At 42.0% G+C, this 20,000-nt stretch overlaps 3 protein-coding genes and 1 long non-coding RNA gene across 8 annotated transcripts in view; all 4 read right to left on the bottom strand.

Moving 5' to 3' along the window:
- Window positions 1-906: 906 nt before the first annotated feature.
- Window positions 907-4,263, bottom strand: LOC137792637 (H-2 class II histocompatibility antigen, E-S beta chain). The gene is made up of 6 exons (XM_068588381.1): window positions 4,206-4,263; window positions 3,672-3,944; window positions 2,263-2,476; window positions 1,956-2,023; window positions 1,505-1,621; window positions 907-1,390 (listed from the first exon to the last, which is right to left on the bottom strand). Exons 1-6 carry the CDS (start codon window positions 4,252-4,254, stop codon window positions 1,365-1,367), a joined length of 747 nt encoding a protein of 248 aa, XP_068444482.1. The 5' UTR covers window positions 4,255-4,263; the 3' UTR covers window positions 907-1,364.
- An 884-nt stretch (window positions 4,264-5,147) lies between these two features.
- Window positions 5,148-9,652, bottom strand: LOC137792638 (RLA class II histocompatibility antigen, DP alpha-1 chain-like). Its single transcript, XM_068588382.1, has 4 exons — window positions 9,586-9,652; window positions 8,999-9,244; window positions 7,669-7,947; window positions 5,148-5,620 (listed from the first exon to the last, which is right to left on the bottom strand). The coding sequence occupies exons 1-4, from the start codon at window positions 9,650-9,652 to the stop codon at window positions 5,499-5,501; spliced, it is 714 nt and encodes a 237-aa protein (XP_068444483.1). The 3' UTR covers window positions 5,148-5,498.
- A 5-nt stretch (window positions 9,653-9,657) lies between these two features.
- Window positions 9,658-9,864, bottom strand: LOC137792639 (uncharacterized). The gene is made up of 3 exons (XR_011078117.1): window positions 9,778-9,864; window positions 9,712-9,736; window positions 9,658-9,677 (listed from the first exon to the last, which is right to left on the bottom strand). It is a non-coding gene; the product is annotated as an uncharacterized lncRNA (long non-coding RNA).
- A 6,839-nt stretch (window positions 9,865-16,703) lies between these two features.
- ctc1 (CTS telomere maintenance complex component 1) overlaps window positions 16,704-20,000 on the bottom strand; it is an 11,373-nt gene continuing 8,076 nt past the window's right edge. For all 5 annotated transcript variants that reach the window (XM_068588407.1, XM_068588408.1, XM_068588409.1 and 2 more), the window contains 5 exons: window positions 18,581-18,740; window positions 18,256-18,311; window positions 17,911-18,067; window positions 17,651-17,765; window positions 16,704-16,951 (listed from right to left, as the gene is read on the bottom strand). In XM_068588407.1, the coding sequence (XP_068444508.1) occupies window positions 16,851-16,951; window positions 17,651-17,765; window positions 17,911-18,067; window positions 18,256-18,311; window positions 18,581-18,740 (589 nt within the window). In that variant the 3' untranslated portion in view covers window positions 16,704-16,850. The remainder of the gene's footprint in view (window positions 16,952-17,650; window positions 17,766-17,910; window positions 18,068-18,255; window positions 18,312-18,580; window positions 18,741-20,000) is intronic.

Below are 20,000 nucleotides of genomic sequence, written 5' to 3'. Positions count from 1 at the left end.
TAGGAAGTTGCTGCAGAGAGAAGAACTCTGCCACAGTGGAGAAAGAGTGCTTGGCCTTCAAAGAGGTCCTGTAAACTGTGAGATACTACCTGCTGGGGAGGAGGTTCACTCTAGTGACGGATCAGGTGGTTACACTACATCTCCCAGAATGCCTCACCACACACCCAGCTGTTGGTGCTTAAGCCACCTGATTGCAGCAACTCTTTACAAAGGACAGGAGGCAGGTACCACCCGGCCAGAAGGAGCTGGAAAACAGGCTGAGAACAAAGTACTACGAACTGTTGAGAAGACCTTGGAATCAGGAGAAAGTGGTACGTGGAGTTTTTATTGGATTCTGTTGAGTTTAAAGAACCTCTTGCTCCTGTATATCATATTTATGATGGCAGGTGTGTTTGTGAGGAAGATCTTTGAGGCTCTTTGTTATATTTATACATCAGATTGTTAACCTGATCAATGCTCAGCTGTGGTCACCAGAGCTGCTGAAGTTCAGTTCTTCAGTCCAGAGGTTCCCAACATGAGGGTCAGGAGCCTCCAAAGGCCGCCAGATAAATCTGAAGAGAAGAAACTTCTCTTTTCCTTCATACCTTTCTCTATTATTTGATTTTTAGTGACATATTGGATCATTTGGTCTCTTTGGGATCTAAAAAGTAAAATACATGAAATGTTTGGTTTTTAATGTCAACTCTTAAAGGAACTCCAGCTGTCAGTGGGAGTTAATTAAATACTCAAGTACAGTACAAGTAACTCAAAATGTTACTTTGATATAGCGCGGTAATTTTATGCAGTTGTTCCCCCTTGTTTTCAGTCTTTATGCTAAGCTAACATGCTAAACATGCTGTGATACTTTGCATTGATTAATAGTAACATTATACAATAGATAACATTTGTTCAATGAATCCAGAGTCAAAGTTTTCTGATTGTTTATTGTGGTTAGAAAACATTTCACTCCAGTAAAAATGTAAAAATCTATCAGTCACCCAATCTATGAGCCCCAAACCATTAAAATAACTGGATTATAACTGGATTATATCTGATTATAACTGGATTATATCTGATTATATCTGACTCAAAGCACTGATTGAGTCAGTTTATAGACTATATTGATTTCACACAGTAAAGCATCCAATCACATGTAGAGGAAGCAGAGTTCACACCCAGATGTGATGCACCAGAGTCCAGACGAACCGGATCCAGAACCGTCCAGTCCTGCATCAGGTTAGTCCAGAGTCCAGATCATCAGAACCAGGTAATGAGGAGGCAGCACTCAGTCTGCTGAGCAGGAAGCGGGTTGAAGAGGCTGCTCCTCCTCCCATCGGACCAAGACCAGGACCAAGACCAGGACCGGGACCAGGACCAGGACCGGCTCAGTTATTGGGGACCAGAATCCGACCTGGTGTAAAGAGAAGAACAGACGTGTTCCAGAGGGTGTAGATGAACTCCTTCCAGACTTGGTGGACTCTGAGTCTGGACTAAAGCAAACCAGCTGAAGGAGCTCGGCTCTCACCTCCTCTGGACTTCCTCTGGTAGTAGATGAATCCAGCCAGAGATAAGGTCAGACCCAGGACCAGGCCGGAGGCGCCGATGGCGATCTGGTTCCTCTCGGACTCGGGCATGGACGGGTCTGAGGACAGACAGGTGGAGCAGAGAGACCGGTTAGCAGAGAGACCGGTTAGCAGAGAGACCGGTAAGAGGCTGGCAGACAGGTAAGAGGCTGGCAGACAGACAGGTGTGCAGACGGACAGGTGTGCAGACGGACAGGTGTGCAGAGAGACCGGTAAGAGGCTGGCAGACAGGTAAGAGGCTGGCAGACAGGTAAGAGGCTGGCAGACAGGTAAGAGGCTGGCAGACAGGTAAGAGGCTGGCAGACAGGTAAGAGGCTGGCAGACAGACAGGTAAGAGGCTGGCAGACAGACAGGTGTGCAGACAGACAGGTGTGCAGACAGACAGGTATTTACCCCAGTCGGTCACCAGAGGTTCACTGAGGCTGAGATGTTCCACCACACAAGAGATCTTCTCTCCAGACCTGCTGACACACAACGACACATCAGGGTTCCTCACACACTCGTAGACCTGGACCTGAAGCTACCTGGACCTGGACTCACCTGGGCGTGTACTCCAGGTGGGAGTGGACCTGGACCTAGACCTACCTGGAGCTGAAGCTACTTGGACCTGGAGCTGGACTCACCTGGGCGTGTACTCCAGGTGGGAGTGCACCTGGACTTGAACCTAGACCTACCTGAACCTGAAGCTACCTGGACTCACCTGGGCGTGTACTCCAGGTGGGAGTGCACCTGGTAGTACCAGTCCCCGTCCGGCAGCTCGTCAGTGGAAGTGACCCCCGAGGTCTCCGGCCGGCCGTCTCTGGTCCACCTCACGATGATCTTCTGGGGGAAGAAGTCGAAGACGCTGCAGACCAGCATGGACGACTGTCCACCACCAGGAGGCGTCGTGCTGCTCAGGAGCACGCGGGGAGGAGCTGCAACGCAGTACAAGTACCAGTAGTACCACATGCAGTACACGTACGAGTTCTGTACTGTGAATTATACTAGGAAGGACTCACAAATACCTTTTTTAAATACTATGATTAAAGTATCAGTAGTAGTACCTGCAGTACAAGTATCAGTAGTAGTACCTGCGGTACAAGTATCAGTAGTAGTACCTGCGGTACAAGTATCAGTAGTAGTACCTGCGGTACAAGTATCAGTAGTAGTACCTGCGGTACAAGTATCAGTAGTAGTACCTGCGGTACAAGTATCAGTAGTATTACCTGCGGTACAAGTATCAGTAGTATTACCTGCGGTACAAGTATCAGTAGCAGTACAAGTATCATAAACGAGTCTCAATAAAGAAGCTTCATGGAGGTAAAACAACACCCTGCAGGCATGGAAGGTTCTACAAGGTTCTATAAGGTTCTTAAAGGTTCTCTGATATCATTGTAGAACCAGAGGTTCTAAAATGTTCTTAAGTGGTCTCTGTGGTTCTACAATGATATCGGCGGTTCTTAAAGGTTCTAAGAAACTCTACAATCTCAGAGGGTCTGAAAGGTTCTCTGTGGTTCTACAATGTTATTGAAGGTTCTTTGAGGTTCTCTGGGTTTTTCAGAGGTTCCTAAATGTTCCTAAAGGTTTTAAGAACTTGTTTAAGAATGCTCTAAAATGTAGTACTACAATGTACATCTAGTAGTACTGCTACAATGTACATGTTGTAGTACTACAGTGTACATGTAGCAGTACTACAGTGTACATGTAGTACTACTACAGTGTACATGTAGTACTACTACAGTGTACATGTAGCAGTACTACAGTGTACATGTAGCAGAGCTTCACCAGCAGGTGGCGTCAGAGTTTTTAGTTTGATGTGAACTTTGTGATTATGTCTGATATTATAAATAACACATTAAAGTCCTTCATTTAAAGCAAATGTTGAAAATAAAATAATTACTACTACTACTACTACTACTACTACTACTACTACTACTACTACTACTACTACTAATAATAATAATAATAATAATAATAATAATAATAATAATAATAATAAAAAAAAAAAAAAATGTAATCTGAGTTCCAGTTCAGTGAATATGATCGTTGAGTTAATAATAACTGTAGTAACAATGATATTTATATTAATACTACAATATTGTTAAAGATGTCACACAAACTCAGACTCACCAGATTTAGTCAGAACGTTGCTGTACCAGTTCTGGATGTTGTTCAGACAGTACGTTTCCCTCTGAGCCCTCATACCGGCCATGAGTGAAGAGTCATTGTTCCAGCCTGCAGCGTTTCTCACTCCAGGCTCAGTGAATCCAACAAACTTGTTGACTTTGCTGCTGAACCTGCTGTATTCTATCTTGTTGTAGAAATATGACCTGATGTACTCGATGTCCTGCAGCTCAGAGGAGTTGAAGACACAGCGGTCTGTTACAAACTCCATGAATCCATCTGAGGAACAAAGACAAGCTGATCACTGATCAATGACCAATGTATCAATCAATGTGATCGGTGTATTAATCAGTGATCGGTGCATTGATCATTGTATTGATCGGCGTATTGATCAGTGTATTGATCGGCGTATTGATCAGTGATCAGTGTATTGATCGGTGTATTGATCAGTGATCGGTGTATTGATCAGTGATCGGTGTATTGATCAGTGATCGGTGTATTGATCAGTGATCGGTGTATTGATCGGTGTATTGATCCTACCTGCTGCGTGGAGGCTGAGGAAGAGGAGGAGGAGACGGGATGAAGACATGTTGCTGTTCACCAACAAACTGTCAAAGTGTCTGTGAGAGCTGCTGTATAAGCAGAGCAGAGGTCACATGACCTCATCCTCGTCGTCATCACCTGTTGCCGGGCAGACGAGTCGGCTAAAGTCTGCTGCTGGAGACACCGAGGACTCTGAGATTATGTGTGTTTTATTTTAGTGTGTTGATGGTTTTACTGAACGGTTTTAGACTCATTTTGTTTTTATTCTGTTTTATCTTTTGCTGATTTGACCTTCAAAACACTGAACTCTGTTTTTAGAGGTGCTCAATAAATAAAGTTATTATTATTATTACAGCTGTGTTCATGTATTGTGTGTAGATGTGCAGTCGTTTATGATCAATTTATCAGCTTCTGTGAGAACAGAATCCATTCATTTATACTTTATCAATTTATCATCGTTTATTATTCATAATCACACTGATTATTTAATATTAATACACATCATTCATCTTCAATAAAACTAATTCAGTTATATTTATGAATCATCATTGTGATCACTTGTTTGTTATCATTATTGATCTCCAGATATTATAATATAACATTAATTATAATCTACATTACAACAATAATCAGCAATAATCCCACAATTATCTGACAAACGTAAATAATTTATTTTCATCTCCTGATGGAAATAAATAAATAAATCAACATTCAGGTGAAATCTTTGATTCTCGTAGTGAAAGTATAGTTCAGTCTTTACTGATAGAAACTACAGACTAATATTTATTATTTATTTAGTTTATTTAACTATATTTAGTTTAGCATAGATAAACATAGTTTAGCTTAGCATAGCTTAGCATAGTTTAGCATAGCTTAGCGTAGTCCCACGTTGTTTGATGTGTTTCATGAGAACAAACTGAACAGAATCAACAAACAGCAGAAAGTTTTATTTTATTCTTTATTATTTTTGACATAAAAACACTTTGATCAGCTGGAAAATGATGTCATTCACTAAATGTAATAATTAAATGTTTATTAAAGTGCAGAAGAATCTCAGCTTCTGTCTTCAGAGAATAACTGAAACTGAAGTTCAACTTTAAGAAAAAACATCAAAGATTAATTATTAAAAGACACAGAAGTCAAAACTATTCTGATTATAATTAAATGAGATCGACCAATCAGAGGAGAGCTGATCATGGTTCCATCTGTATTTCAGAATAAGAGCACGCAGATATTCAAGATCAATGTTTACAATGACAACCATGATGAAGAAGAAGATGATGAAGACCATCAGCTGCACTCGTTTCCTTTGATGAGGAAGAACGTTCCAGCAGCGACACCAAGAAGACCGACAGTCAGACCCAGACCACAGAAGACCGCCGGGCCCACGCTGCGCTGAGGCTTCTCCACATCTGGAGACACAACAGACACACAATGAGCTACACACCTGGAGACACAACAGAGACACAATGAGCTACACATCTGGAGACACACAACAGACACAATGAGCTACACACCTGGAGACACAACAGAGACAATGAGCTACACATCTGGAGACACAACAGACACACAATGAGCTACACACCTGGAGACACAACAGAGACAATGAGCTACACATCTGGAGACACAACAGACACACAATGAGCTACACATCTGGAGACACACAACAGACAATGAGCTACACATCTGGAGACACACAACAGACAATGAGCTACACATCTGGAGACACACAACAGACAATGAGCTACACATCTAGAGACACACAACAGACAATGAGCTACACATCTGGAGACACACAACAGACAATGAGCTACACATCTGGAGACACAACAGACACACAATGAGCTACACACCTGGAGACACAACAGAGACAATGAGCTACACATCTGGAGACACAACAGACACACAATGAGCTACACACCTGGAGACACAACAGACAATGAGCTACACATCTGGAGACACACAACAGAGACACAATGAGCTACACATCTGGAGACACACAACAGAGACACAATGAGCTACACATCTGGAGACACACAACACAGAGACAATGAGCTACACATCTGGAGACACACAACAGAGACACAATGAGCTACACATCTGGAGACACAACAGAGACACAATGAGCTACACATCTGGAACATGAGGTCAACAGGTTCTACATCTGGAACATGAGGACAACAGGTTCTACATCTGGAACATGAGGTCAACGGGTTCTACATCTGGAACATGAGGTCAACAGGTTCTACATCTGGAACATGAGGTCAACAGGTTCTACATCTGGAACATGAGGACAACAGGTTCTACATCTGGAACATGAGGTCAACAGGTTCTACATCTGGAACATGAGGACAACAGGTTCTACATCTGGAACATGAGGACAACAGGTTCTACATCTGGAACATGAGGTCAACAGGTTCTACATCTGGAACAGGAGGACAACAGGTTCTACATCTGGAACATGAGGACAACAGGTTCTACATCTGGAACAGGAGGACAACAGGTTCTACATCTGGAACATGAGGACAACAGGTTCTACATGTGGAACATGAGGACAACGGGTTCTACATCTGGAACATGAGGTCAACAGGTTCTACATCTGGAACATGAGGACAACAGGTTCTACATGTGGAACATGAGGTCAACGGGTTCTACATCTGGAACATGAGGACAACAGGTTCTACATGTGGAACATGAGGTCAACGGGTTCTACATCTGGAACATGAGGTCAACAGGTTCTACATCTGGAACATGAGGTCAACAGGTTCTACATCTGGAACATGAGGACAACAGGTTCTACATCTGGAACAGGAGGACAACAGGTTCTACATCTGGAACATGAGGACAACAGGTTCTACATGTGGAACATGAGGTCAACGGGTTCTACATCTGGAACATGAGGTCAACAGGTTCTACATCTGGAACATGAGGACAACAGGTTCTACATCTGGAACAGGAGGTCAACGGGTTCTACATCTGGAACATGAGGTCAACAGGTTCTACATCTGGAACATGAGGTCAACAGGTTCTACATCTGGAACATGAGGTCAACAGGTTCTACATCTGGAACATGAGGTCAACAGGTTCTACATCTGGAACATGAGGTCAACAGGTTCTACATCTGGAACATGAGGTCAACAGGTTCTACATCTGGAACATGAGGTCAACAGGTTCTACATCTGGAACATGAGGTCAACAGGTTCTACATCTGGAACATGAGGTCAACGGGTTCTACATCTGGAACATGAGGACAACAGGTTCTACATCTGGAACATGAGGACAACAGGTTCTACATCTGGAACATGAGGTCAACAGGTTCTACATCTGGAACAGGAGGTCAACAGGTTCTACATCTGGAACATGAGGACAACAGGTTCTACATCTGGAACAGGAGGACAACAGGTTCTACATCTGGAACAGGAGGACAACAGGTTCCACATCTGGACTCAGCAGGACTCACCCCAGAAGCGGGTCTTCTGCAGGTCCAGGTGCTTCACTGTGCAGCCGTAGACGTCTCCCAGTTGAGGACTGAACTCCAGTCTGGAGAACTGGTTGAAGGTTCCGTCTTTGTTGATGAAGGGAACGTTGGTGCTGGTTCCTGCGGTGACGTTCTGCTGGTTCCTCGTCCAGGAGAACGTCACTGGAGCAGGATAGAACCCGGTGACATGGCAGATGAGGACGTTCCTCTCTCCTGGTTCCACGTCGTCTCGAGGGTAGATCATCGGACTGGAAGGAGGATCTGAACATACCATGAAGTCACATCTCTGAAACGCCTCCGAGTCTTTACCTGTTTACTTAGTAAAGTTGACTCAGTAAAGTTGACTTAGTAAAGTGAATTAAAGTTGACTTAGTAAAGTGAATTAAAGTTGACTTAGTAAAGTGAATTAGAGTTTACTTAGTAAAGTGAATTAGAGTTTACTTAGTAAAGTGTACTTAGCAAAGTTTACTTAGTAAAGTGAAATAAAGTTTACTTAGTAAAGTTTACTTAGTAAAGTGAATTAAAGTTTACTTAGTAAAGTTAATTAAAGTTGACTTAGCAAAGTTTACTTAGCAAAGTTTACTTAGTAAAGTGAAATAAAGTTTACTTAGTAAAGTGAATTAGAGTTTACTTAGTAGAGTTTACTTAGTAAAGTTGACTTAGTAAAGTGAATCAACAGGAGTCTCTAACGTGGTTCTGTGCTCTCAGGACTCTTGTTCTCATTGGTTCAACATCAGCTGTTCATCAGTAAACAAACTGTTTGTTGTTGTTGTGGCTGTCAGTAAACGAACAGCGTGGCTCATATGAGAAGCAGCTTTAGAGGAACATGTTGAAGCCAGTGTTTAGTTGTTGTTGTTGTTTTTAGAGGAACGCTGTTTGTTCTTTAATCAACAATAAATATATAAAATCTGTTTCAATGCAAAAGAAAACAAATATCAATGAAATGAAGCAAAAATAATTAAGTTAACAAACAATTAAATATTTCTTGATGCTGTTTTTTATGTTTATGCTCAATAAAAAGTCAGACGTTGAGAGTTTAAACAGCTGAAGATACATTGGAAATATTATATATATATATATATATATATATATATGTATATATATATATGTATATATATATATATATATGTATATATATATATGTATATATATATGTATATATATATATATATGTATATATATATATATATACATATATATATATATATATATGTATATATATACATATATATATATATATATATATATATATATATGTGTATATATATATATATGTGTATATATATATAAAGTATAAAGTGTTGTTTGTTACCTCGCTCCAGTGGGAAGTCCTTGTAGTTTTTACGATCAATTTTCAGGTTGCTTTTGCAGATCTGTTGATTAGCTACAGCTTGTTCATAACCTCCTGGGTAGGTTATGTGATCTATGAAATCCGGCTGAGGCTCGACTCCTTTCTTCTGCTGGAAGTCTGCGAACCAAACGACTTCACCTTCTAGACCGTACATGTCCTCTCCATCAGAGTCTGAACATCCAACAACACCAATGTCCTCATGTAGAACTGGAGAGGAAACACAAGGGTCAGATGTTTGTTTGTTGTTCAGAGCGTCAGTAAACAACCTGTTTGTTTGTTGTTCAGAGCGTCAGTAAACAAGATGTTTGTTGTTCAGAGCGTCAGTAAACAAGATGTTTGTTTGTTGTTTAGAGCGTCAGTAAACAAGATGTTTGTTTGTTGTTCAGAGCGTCAGTAAACAAGATGTTTGTTTGTTCAGAGCATCAGTAAACAAGATGTTTGTTTGTTCAGAGCATCAGTAAACAAGATGTTTGTTTGTTCAGAGCGTCAGTAAACAAGATGTTTGTTTGTTTGAAGCATCAGAAGTTGAAAGTGAGACAGAAACTGACCTTCAGCTGAGTCACAGAGGAGAGCAGAGAGGACGAGGACCATCACCTTCATCACCTTCATCTTCATCAGCTCTCTGTAGACTCTGTAGACTCTGAAGACTCTGAAGACTCTGAGACTCTGTAGACCTGAGACTCTGTAGACTCTGTAGACCTGAGACTCTGAAGACTCTGTAGACCTGAGACTCTGTAGACTCTGAGACTCTGAAGACTCTGAGACTCTGAAGACTCTGAGACTCTGTAGACTCTGAGACTCTGTAGACCTGAGACTCTGTAGACTCTGTAGACTCTGATCCTCTGAACAGGACTGACAGAACTTCCAGCAGCAGCTGAGCTCTGACCCCCAGCAGCCAATGAGAGAGCAGAGATGTTGTGACATCACCTGTTTCCAGGTAGAGAGTTCTGCTGCTCACATGAACTTTAACATGAAGACATGAGGACAGCTGGAGAATCAATAATCAATAATCAATATTGTACTATGGAGGCTTTTCAAAATAAAGCGTATTGTTTATTTCATAAAGTTCAGTTTTTCTAAATAAAGTTTTTAAAATCAAACTTTGCCGTCGAGCTGAAAAACTAAAGTTTTATCTTCAACATTAAACATTTTACTGGAGGATTATTTTAATGAATTTATATAAAATATTAAATAGATTTATAAAACATTATGAATTTATTCACAAAATCAAACAAACCACTGAAATGTATTTAAACCGTGAAACAGTTAAAGACCTGCTGCCAAGAGACAGAGGACGAGTTTATCTACTAAACTACAGAGCATCTGTTGTTCAGAGGATCTTTGTTTCTGAACAGAGTCTAGTTAGAACATCCACTAAACTACAGAGCATCTGTTGTTCAGAGGATCTTTGTTTCTGAACAGAGTCTAGTTAGAACATCCAGTAAACTACAGAGCATCTGTCGTTCAGAGGATCTTTGTCTCAAAGAAAGAAAGACAAAAGATAGTTATGCTTTATTAATCCCTTTGAGGAAATTCTTCTCTGCATTTGAACCTTCCTGAGTTAGGGAGCAGTGTACACTTAACTATGTATTTAAGTATTTAACTATTTAACTATGTATTTAAGTATTTAACTATTTAAACTATTTAACTATGTATTTAAGTATTTTAACTATTTAACTATGTATTTAAGTATTTTAAGTATTTAACTATGTATTTAAGTATTTTAACTATAATTATGTATTTAAGTATTTAACTATGTATTTAAGTATTTAACTATGTATTTAAGTATTTAACTATGTATTTATGTATTTTAAGTATTTAACTATGTATTTATGTATTTTAAGTATTTAACTATGTATTTAAGTATTTAACTATGTATTTAAGTATTTAAACTATTTAACTATGTATTTAAGTATTTTAAGTATTTAACTATGTATGTAAGTATTTAACTATGTATTTAAGTATTTAAACTATTTAACTATGTATTTAAGTATTTAACATACCGCTTAACCTCAACCAGCGATGTTCCTACAAAGCTGCTACTCGTAGCTTCAGACTCTGATTCATGTTGGACCGACAGCAGCTGAGCTGTGTGTAGTGTGTAGTGTGTAGTGTGCTGTGTGTAGTGTGTAGTGTGCAGTGTGCAGTGTGCAGTGTGCAGTGTGTAGTGTGTAGTGTGCAGTGTGTAGTGTGTAGTGTGCAGTGTGTAGTGTGTAGTGTGCTGTGTGTAGTGTGCTGTGTGTAGTGTGTAGTGTGCAGTGTGTAGTGTGTAGTGTGCAGTTTGTTGTGTAGTGTGTTGTGTGTTGTGTGTAGTGTGCAGTTTGTTGTGTAGTGTGCAGTGTGTGTAGTGTGAAGTGTGTTGTGTGTGTAGTGTGCAGTGTGTTGTGTGTTGTGCAGTGTGTGTAGTGTGAAGTGTGTTGTGTGTGTAGTGTGCAGTGTGCAGTGTGTTGTGTGTTGTGTGTAGGGCGTAGTGTGCAGTTTGTTGTGTAGTGTGTTGTGTGTTGTATGCAGTTTGTTGTGTAGTGTGTAGTGTGCAGTGTATCGTGTGTTGTGTGTAGTGTGTAGTGTGCAGGTTGTTGTGTGTAGTGTGCAGTTTGTTGTGTAGTGTGTTGTGTAGTGTGCAGTGTGTAGTGTGCAGTGTGTAGTGTGCAGTGTGTAGTGTGTTGTGTGTAGTGTGTAGTGTGTAGTGTGTTATATGTAGTGTGTAGTGTGCAGTGTGTAGTGTGCAGTGTGTAGTGTGCAGTGTGTAGTGTGCAGTGTGTAGTGTGTTGTGTGTAGTGTGTAGTGTGTAGTGTGTTATATGTAGTGTGTAGTGTGCAGTGTGTAGTGTGTTGTGTAGTGTGTAATGTACAGTTTGTTGTGTAGTGTGTTGTGTGTCGTGTGTAGTGTGTAGTGTGTTATATGTAGTGTGTAGTGTGTAGTGTGTAGCGTGTTGTGTGTCGTGTGTAGTGTGTAGTGTGTTGTGTAGTGTGTAGTGTACAGTTTGTTGTGTAGTGTGTTGTGTGTCGTGTGTCGTGTGCAGTGTGTTGTGTGTAGCGTGTAGTGTGCAGGTTGTTGTGTGTAGTGTGCAGGTTTTTGTGTAGTGTGTTGTGCAGTGTGTAGTGTGCAGTGTGTAGTGTGTTGTGTGTAGTGTGTAGTGTGTAGTGTGTAGTGTGTTATATGTAGTGTGTAGTGTGCAGTGTGTAGTGTGTTGTGTAGTGTGTAATGTACAGTTTGTTGTGTAGTGTGTTGTGTGTCGTGTGTAGTGTGTAGTGTGTTATATGTAGTGTGTAGTGTGCAGTGTGTAGTGTGTAGCGTGTTGTGTGTCGTGTGTAGTGTGTAGTGTGTTGTGTAGTGTGTAATGTACAGTTTGTTGTGTAGTGTGTTGTGTGTCGTGTGTAGTGTGTAGTGTGTTATATGTAGTGTGTAGTGTGCAGTGTGTAGTGTGTAGCGTGTTGTGTGTCGTGTGTAGTGTGTAGTGTGTTGTGTAGTGTGTAGTGTACAGTTTGTTGTGTAGTGTGTTGTGTGTCGTGTGTCGTGTGCAGTGTGTTGTGTGTAGTGTGTAGTGTGCAGGTTGTTGTGTGTAGTGTGCAGGTTTTTGTGTAGTGTGTTGTGCAGTGTGTAGTGTGCAGTGTGTAGTGTGTGTAGTGTGCAGTGTGCAGTGTGTTGTGTGTTGTGTGTAGGGCGTAGTGTGCAGTTTGTTGTGTAGTGTGTTGTGTGTTGTATGCAGTTTGTTGTGTAGTGTGTAGTGTGCAGTGTATCGTGTGTTGTGTGTAGTGTGTAGTGTGCAGGTTGTTGTGTGTAGTGTGCAGTTTGTTGTGTAGTGTGTTGTGTAGTGTGCAGTGTGTAGTGTGCAGTGTGTAGTGTGCAGTGTGTAGTGTGTTGTGTGTAGTGTGTAGTGTGTAGTGTGTTATATGTAGTGTGTAGTGTGCAGTGTGTAGTGTGTTGTGTAGTGTGTAATGTACAGTTTGTTGTGTAGTGTGTTGTGTGTCGTGTGTAGTGTGTAGTGTGTTATATGTAGTGTGTAGTGTGCAGTGTGTAGTGTGTAGCGTGTTGTGTGTCGTGTGTAGTGTGTAGTGTGTTGTGTAGTGTGTAGTGTACAGTTTGTTGTGTAGTGTGTTGTGTGTCGTGTGTCGTGTGCAGTGTGTTGTGTGTAGTGTGTAGTGTGCAGGTTGTTGTGTGTAGTGTGCAGGTTTTTGTGTAGTGTGTTGTGCAGTGTGTAGTGTGCAGTGTGTAGTGTGTTGTGTGTAGTGTGTAGTGTGTAGTGTGTTATATGTAGTGTGTAGTGTGCAGTGTGTAGTGTGTTGTGTAGTGTGTAATGTACAGTTTGTTGTGTAGTGTGTTGTGTGTCGTGTGTAGTGTGTAGTGTGTTATATGTAGTGTGTAGTGTGCAGTGTGTAGTGTGTAGCGTGTTGTGTGTCGTGTGTAGTGTGCAGTGTGTAGTGTGTAGCGTGTTGTGTGTCGTGTGTAGTGTGTAGTGTGTTGTGCAGTGTGTAGTGTGCAGTGTGTAGTGTGTTGTGTGTAGTGTGTAGTGTGTTATATGTAGTGTGCAGTGTGTAGTGTGTTGTGTAGTGTGTAATGTACAGTTTGTTGTGTAGTGTGTTGTGTGTCGTGTGTAGTGTGTAGTGTGTTATATGTAGTGTGTAGTGTGCAGTGTGTAGTGTGTAGCGTGTTGTGTGTCGTGTGTAGTGTGTAGTGTGTTGTGTAGTGTGTAGTGTACAGTTTGTTGTGTAGTGTGTTGTGTGTCGTGTGTCGTGTGCAGTGTGTTGTGTGTAGTGTGTAGTGTGCAGGTTGTTGTGTGTAGTGTGCAGGTTTTTGTGTAGTGTGTAGTGTGTTATATGTAGTGTGTAGTGTGTTGTGTGTTGTGTGGCAGTACATAATCGTGTTGTAAGTCAGCTCGTGAAGACAGAAAGCTGTCTGGACCGGTTTCTGTTGGTTCAAGCGTTGTTGTTGTTGTTGTTGTTGTTGTTGTGAGGGACCGGCGCTGTGTGCTGTGAACCTTGTTGAGTGGTGAAATAAACGATGTGGACCTGAAAGCATCGCCACTGAGGAGCGACTGCTGCTAGCATGAGCTGTGCATTGTCTTTGGTTTATAACACAGTAATGGATTCATACAATGTTGTCTTGTCTCTGATGAATAATGTCAACATGTGTTAAATATATAGTTTAATATCTGGAGTCTCATTGTATTTTATGTGTTTGCTCATTCTGTTGCTTCTCAACAGAAAATAGTAAATCTCTGAAACGTTGGCGAGGTTTCTCTGAAGGCCTGCGAGTCTTCACCTGGAGACCAACGTCCTCATGGAAAGAACCTGAAGGCACCAAGAGAGAGAGAGAGATGTTCTGTACCGTCCGGGCCGAGGGAGGAAGTCTTTGAGATAACACAGAGGACACGAGGCGACTCGGTCGATCCTCTGACCTCACTCAGCGGAACCGTCGAGTCCTGAACCCTCAGCTTAATTTACCACAACGTCATTTCATGTAAAAGATTTATTTCTTGTTGATGGTGAACCAGACTCATGTTCTCTTCAAAGAGAACATGAGTCTGGTTCTGCGTTCCCCAATAAACCTGCAGGGTCCCACACGCAGCCTCAGTCAGTGGTGAGGAGCTGCGGTTTCCTGCAGCGCCTGAACGCAGCAGCGACTGAGGAAAGTCCCGTTCTTCACTTTCACCTCAGCAGCCAATCAGAGGAGAGTCAGTCACCAGTTACCGGGCGGAGCAGAGAGAGACTAGCAGCGGGTCTACTCCCGAGTCTAGTCCAGGATCTAGTCCTGAGTCTAGTCCAGGGTCTAGTCCAATCTAGTCCAGAGTCTAATCCAGAATCTTGTCCTGAGTCTAGTCCTGAGTCTAGTCCAGGGTCTAGTCCAGAGTCTAGTCCAGAGTCTAGTCCTGAGTCTAGTCCAGAGTCTAGTCGAGAATCTTGTCCTGAGTCTAGTGCAGAGTCTAGTCCAGGGTCTAGGGTCCAGTCTAGTTTAGTCCAGAGTCCAGTCTCGAGTCTAGTCCAGAGTCTAGTTCAGTAAAAATGAACTCAAACAGATGAATCACATTTTATTCATATTTGTCTTGTCGTCTTCTTGAGTGATGTCATCGTTCTAAAGTCTTTAACTATCGTAACTTTTCACCAGACCTTGCGTGTGTATATATATATTGTAGATGTGTACTTTATTAATGAACATGTTGATTCTCTTCACCAGAAGTTAAGACCTTCACTCAAAACATTTAAATCTTGTTGTACTTTCACTTTTGTTGCTCTGCTCCTCAACACAGAACACAGAACACATGAGGTTCTGCAACGCAACCTGGCAGTTCACCGTGTGTGTGTGTGTGTGTGTGTGTGTGTGTGTGTGTGTGTGTGTGTGTGTGTGTGTTTGTGTGTATGTGTGTATGTGCATGTGTTTGTGTGCATGTGGGTTCATGTGGGCTGTGATGGAATAAAGTCTCTGAATCAAAGTTGACCCTCAGACTGTGACTCAGCTCTGGTGTCTGAGAAGCTTCAGGTCTTCATGCTGTAAATATGAATGACAGCACTTTGCTGCAACATCACATGACTACAGAACACTGTGTGTGTGTGTGTGTGTGTGTGTGTGTGTGTGTGTGTGTGTGTGTGTGTGTGTGTGTGTGTGTGTGTGTGTGTGGCGTCTCTTCTAGCATCAGGAACTCAGCGTCTCTGGAAAGTCCCGACTCTTTCTTTTCTTTATTTCACTTCCTGTTCAGCCAGCAGCCAATCAGAAGCCGAGCTGCGTGTGAGTCATCAGTTACCAGGAGCAGACGTTAGCTGGTGAGCGACACAGCGCAGGAGGAGCTCTGTCGCCCCCTACAGGCTCCTGAAGGCTCTTCAGGCCGAGTCACACAGAGTTGTTGAAGGTCACAGTGAGGTCATAGTCAGGTCGTAGTGAGGTCACAGCGAGGTCGTAGTGAGGTCACAGTGAGGTTGTAGTGAGGTCACAGTGAGGTTGTAGTGAGGTCACAGTGAGGTCGTAGTGAGGTCACAGCGAGGTCGTAGTGAGGTCGTGGGTGGCAGAGCCTTTTCCTGGAAGAAGAAGTCGTTCAGTCTTGTCAGAGTTCAGATGCTGTGTGACTTCCTCTGAGAGATGACAGATTCCTGCTGCTACTTGTGGTTCTGATCAGTGGGTGACATCAGCATAGTGATGAGAGAGAGAGGGAGAGAGGGAGAGAGAGATGGTGTCCAAAGAGTGTCCAAAGAGAAGAGGACCCGAGATGGAGCCCTGAGGGACCCCAGTAGGTGAGGTCATGAGGTATGAAGAGAAGAGGGAGAGCAGAGCCTGAGATACCAAGGAGGAAGGAGATGAGGATCTAGTAATTCACTGTGTCCAAGGCAGCAGAAAGGTCTAGAAGGACAGAGGAGAGAAAGCTAAGGAGAGAGGAGATAAGGACAGAGGAGAGAAAGCTAAGGAGAGAGGAGATAAGGACAGAGGAGAGAGAGGCTGCTCTAGCAGTGAGGATCTGCTCAGAGACAGCAAGGAGGACAGTCTCTGCTTAGAATCCAGACTGTGAGGAACCTCCAGCTGCTTCTCTGTGTAGAGGTCAGTTTAGTTCCATGTGAAACAGCGCCCTCTGGTGGAGAAGTGTGTGTGTGTGTGTGTGTGTGTGTGTGTGTGTTAGTGTGTGTGTGTTAGTGTGTGTGTGTGTGTGTGTGTGTTCTTCTGATAGAAACAGACTCCAGGAGAAATGAATAAAGATTTATTAACTTTTATCAACTAAACAACAGAAGATAAACAAATCCTGTAAAATTTAGATTAAACATTCAAAGAAAGGTGAACTGGCTCCGCCTCTTCCTGGGCGTCAGTGTGCAAACAGGTGAGACCGGTGAGGTCAGTCAGCGTCCAGGTGCAGACAGGTGAGACAGGTGAGCTGTGGAGAAGGAGTCACTCTGGTCATGAAGTCTCGTTCTCCTCTGATGAACCGCTTCACGTCTGAAACAAACAAACAAACTTCTTCAACATGGCCGCCGTGTGCAGGTAATGACCAGGTGTTCACCAGGTGATGACCAGGTGTTCACTGGGTAATGACCAGGTGTTCACCAGGTGATGACCAGGTGTTCACCAGGTGATGACCAGGTGATAACCAGGTGTTCACCAGGTGATGACCAGGTGATAACCAGGTGTTCACCAGGTGATGACCAGGTGTTCACCAGGTGATAACCAGGTGTTCACTAGGTGATGACCAGGTGTTCACTAGGTGATGACCAGGTCTTCACCAGGTGATGACCAGGTCTTCACCAGGTGATAACCAGGTGTTCACCAGGTGATAACCAGGTAATGACCAGGTGTTCACCAGGTGATGACCAGGTGTTCACCAGGTAATGACCAGGTGTTCACCAGGTGTTCACCAGGTGATGACCAGGTCTTCACCAGGTGATGACCAGGTGTTCACCAGGTGATGACCAGGTGTTCACCAGGTGATAACCAGGTAATGACCAGGTGTTCACCAGGTGATGACCAGGTGTTCACCAGGTAATGACCAGGTGTTCACCAGGTGTTCACCAGGTGATGACCAGGTCTTCACCAGGTGATGACCAGGTGTTCACCAGGTGTTCACCAGGTGTTCACCAGGTGATAACCAGGTGTTCACCAGGTGATGACCAGGTGATGACCAGGTGTTCTTCTGAGTACCTTCTGGTTTCTGCTTGTTCTGGTTTCTGCAGGTGAGAGAGAGCTGACGACACACAACGTCACTGCTGCACACACACAACAGGAAGTGGAGGAGGGGGTCGTCTGAGTCACACACCTGAGAGACACACACACACACACACACACACACACACACACACACACACACACACACACACACACACACACACAGGTCAATACACACACACCTGCGAGACACACACACACACACACTGTGATGTCAAACAGGAAGTGACACTGACCAGGCTCCGCCCCCGGGGGGAGACTCTGAGGTGACCTCTGACCCGCAGCGCTCGCTGAAGCCCCGCCCACTGAGAATCAGCCAATCGCAGCAGAGGACGAACCAGAGCACCTGAGAACCAAACGTGAGCCTCACCTGTGCCGTCGTCCACCACCAGCCTTCAGGTACAAGTACACACATGTACTGCCTTCAGGTACAAGTACACACAAGTACTTATAGAGTATAAGTGCACAGAAACAGTGCTGATATAGAACAAGTACACAGAAACCAAGTACACAGAAACAGAGTACAAGTACACAGAAATAGAGTACAAGGACACAGAAACAGAGTACAGAAGAAGTCTTACTTTGCTGTGGACTGAAAGACGGAGGAAGTGGACGAACACTGAGAACTGGAACAAGTCTGAGAACCAAAGAAGAAGAAGATCAGAGTCCTCTACTGGGAGGAGAACCCAGTACAGTAGAACCCAGTACAGTTGAACCCAGTACAGTAGAACTCAGCACAATACAACCCAGTACAGTAGAACCCAGTACAGTGGAACCCAGTAGAACTCAGCACAATAGAACCCAGTACAGTAGAACCCAGTACAGTAGAACCCAGTATAGTGGAACCCAGTAGAACCCGGCCAAGTAGAACCCAGTACAGTAGAACCCAGTAGAACCCGGCAGCACCTGTTGGTACAGACTCCCACACAGCGAGCAGCTCCACTGCAGATGCAGGAACAGGAAACACACCACATGACATCTGACCTGACCCACAATGCACCTCTGCTTTCTGATGCCTGCCCACGTACCCAGATGCATCATGGGAGCTGGAGGAGGCCGGACAGAGCTGATGGGAAACATGCAAACTGATCAATAAAAGAGTAAATACTTTATTAATCCTCAAGGAGAATAGTTTTTGTCGTAGCAGCATCACTTACAGACATCAGATGAAATAAACTAAACTAAACACACAAAATAAAATAAAATAAATAAGAACAGGGATAACAGATATATACTAAAAAATAAAAAATATATATGTAAACAAATGAATATATATATACATAATACCTGTGGTCTTCAAACATATACACATTTATATATATATATATATATATATATATATAGTTATATATATATATATATATAACTATATAACTATATATATCTATATAACTATATATATATATAACTATATATATCTATAACTATATATATCTATATATATATATATATATATATATATATATATAACTATATAACTATAACTATATAGATATAACTATATATATATATATATATATATATATATATATATATATATATATATATATATATATATATATATATATATATAACTACATAGTTATATATATACATATATATATAGTTATATATATATACATATATATATATAGTTATATATATATACATATATATATATAGTTATATATAACTATATATATATATACATATATATATATATGTAACAAATAACTACAGTGTATTGAGAGATTAAATTAAGCGTGAACGGAAATTAAATTCAATTAAATTAACAGAGTGCAAATGTGCAAAATATATGTTACACATATATATATATATATATATATATATATATATATATATATGTAACATATATATATATGTAACATATATATACACATGAGTGTAAAATATATAAGTGTACAGTGAAAATTAGTCCACGGATCTGGCCTGGGATGATTTATTGAACATAAGTTATTGATCATAGAGGTCAGTGTAGAGGTCATGGAGGTTAGTGTAGAGGTCATAGAGGTTAGTGTAGAGGTCATAGAGGTCTGTGTAGAGGTCATAGATGTCTGTGTAGAGGTCATAGATGTCTGTGTAGAGGTCATAGGGGTCAGTGTAGAGGTCATAGATGTCAGTGTAGAGGTCATAGATGTCAGTGTAGAGGTCATAGATGTCTGTGTAGAGGTCATAGGGGTCAGTGTAGAGGTCATAGATGTCAGTGTAGAGGTCATAGATGTCAGTGTAGAGGTCATAGATGTCAGTGTAGAGGTCATAGGGGTCAGTGTAGAGGTCATAGAGGTCAGTGTAGAGGTCATAGAGGTCAGTGTAGAGGTCATAGAGG

This window comes from Clinocottus analis, unplaced genomic scaffold (genome assembly GCF_023055335.1).
Source record: "Clinocottus analis isolate CAN_PGR_092001 unplaced genomic scaffold, fCliAna1.0.p SCAF_21, whole genome shotgun sequence".
In the NCBI taxonomy this organism is placed as follows: Eukaryota; Metazoa; Chordata; class Actinopteri; order Perciformes; family Cottidae; genus Clinocottus; species Clinocottus analis.
Note: the sequence above shows the minus strand (reverse complement) of the source record. Positions and strands in the feature narration are given on the sequence as shown.

Coding starts and splice junctions, on each gene's coding strand:
- LOC137792637 (XM_068588381.1), bottom strand. CDS start 4,254: ATGTCTTCATCCCGTCTCCTCCTCCTCTTCCTCAGCCTCCACGCAGCA. Junction 2,477..3,671: donor CAACGTTCTGACTAAATCTG/GTGAGTCTGAGT, acceptor ACTGCGTTGCAG/CTCCTCCCCGCGTGCTCCTG. Junction 1,391..1,504: donor CCAGAGGAAGTCCAGAGGAG/GTGAGAGCCGAG, acceptor TCTTTACACCAG/GTCGGATTCTGGTCCCCAAT.
- LOC137792638 (XM_068588382.1), bottom strand. CDS start 9,652: ATGAAGATGAAGGTGATGAAGGTGATGGTCCTCGTCCTCTCTGCTCTC. Junction 7,948..8,998: donor GGACTTCCCACTGGAGCGAG/GTAACAAACAAC, acceptor TGGTATGTTCAG/ATCCTCCTTCCAGTCCGATG. Junction 5,621..7,668: donor GCAGAAGACCCGCTTCTGGG/GTGAGTCCTGCT, acceptor TTGTGTCTCCAG/ATGTGGAGAAGCCTCAGCGC.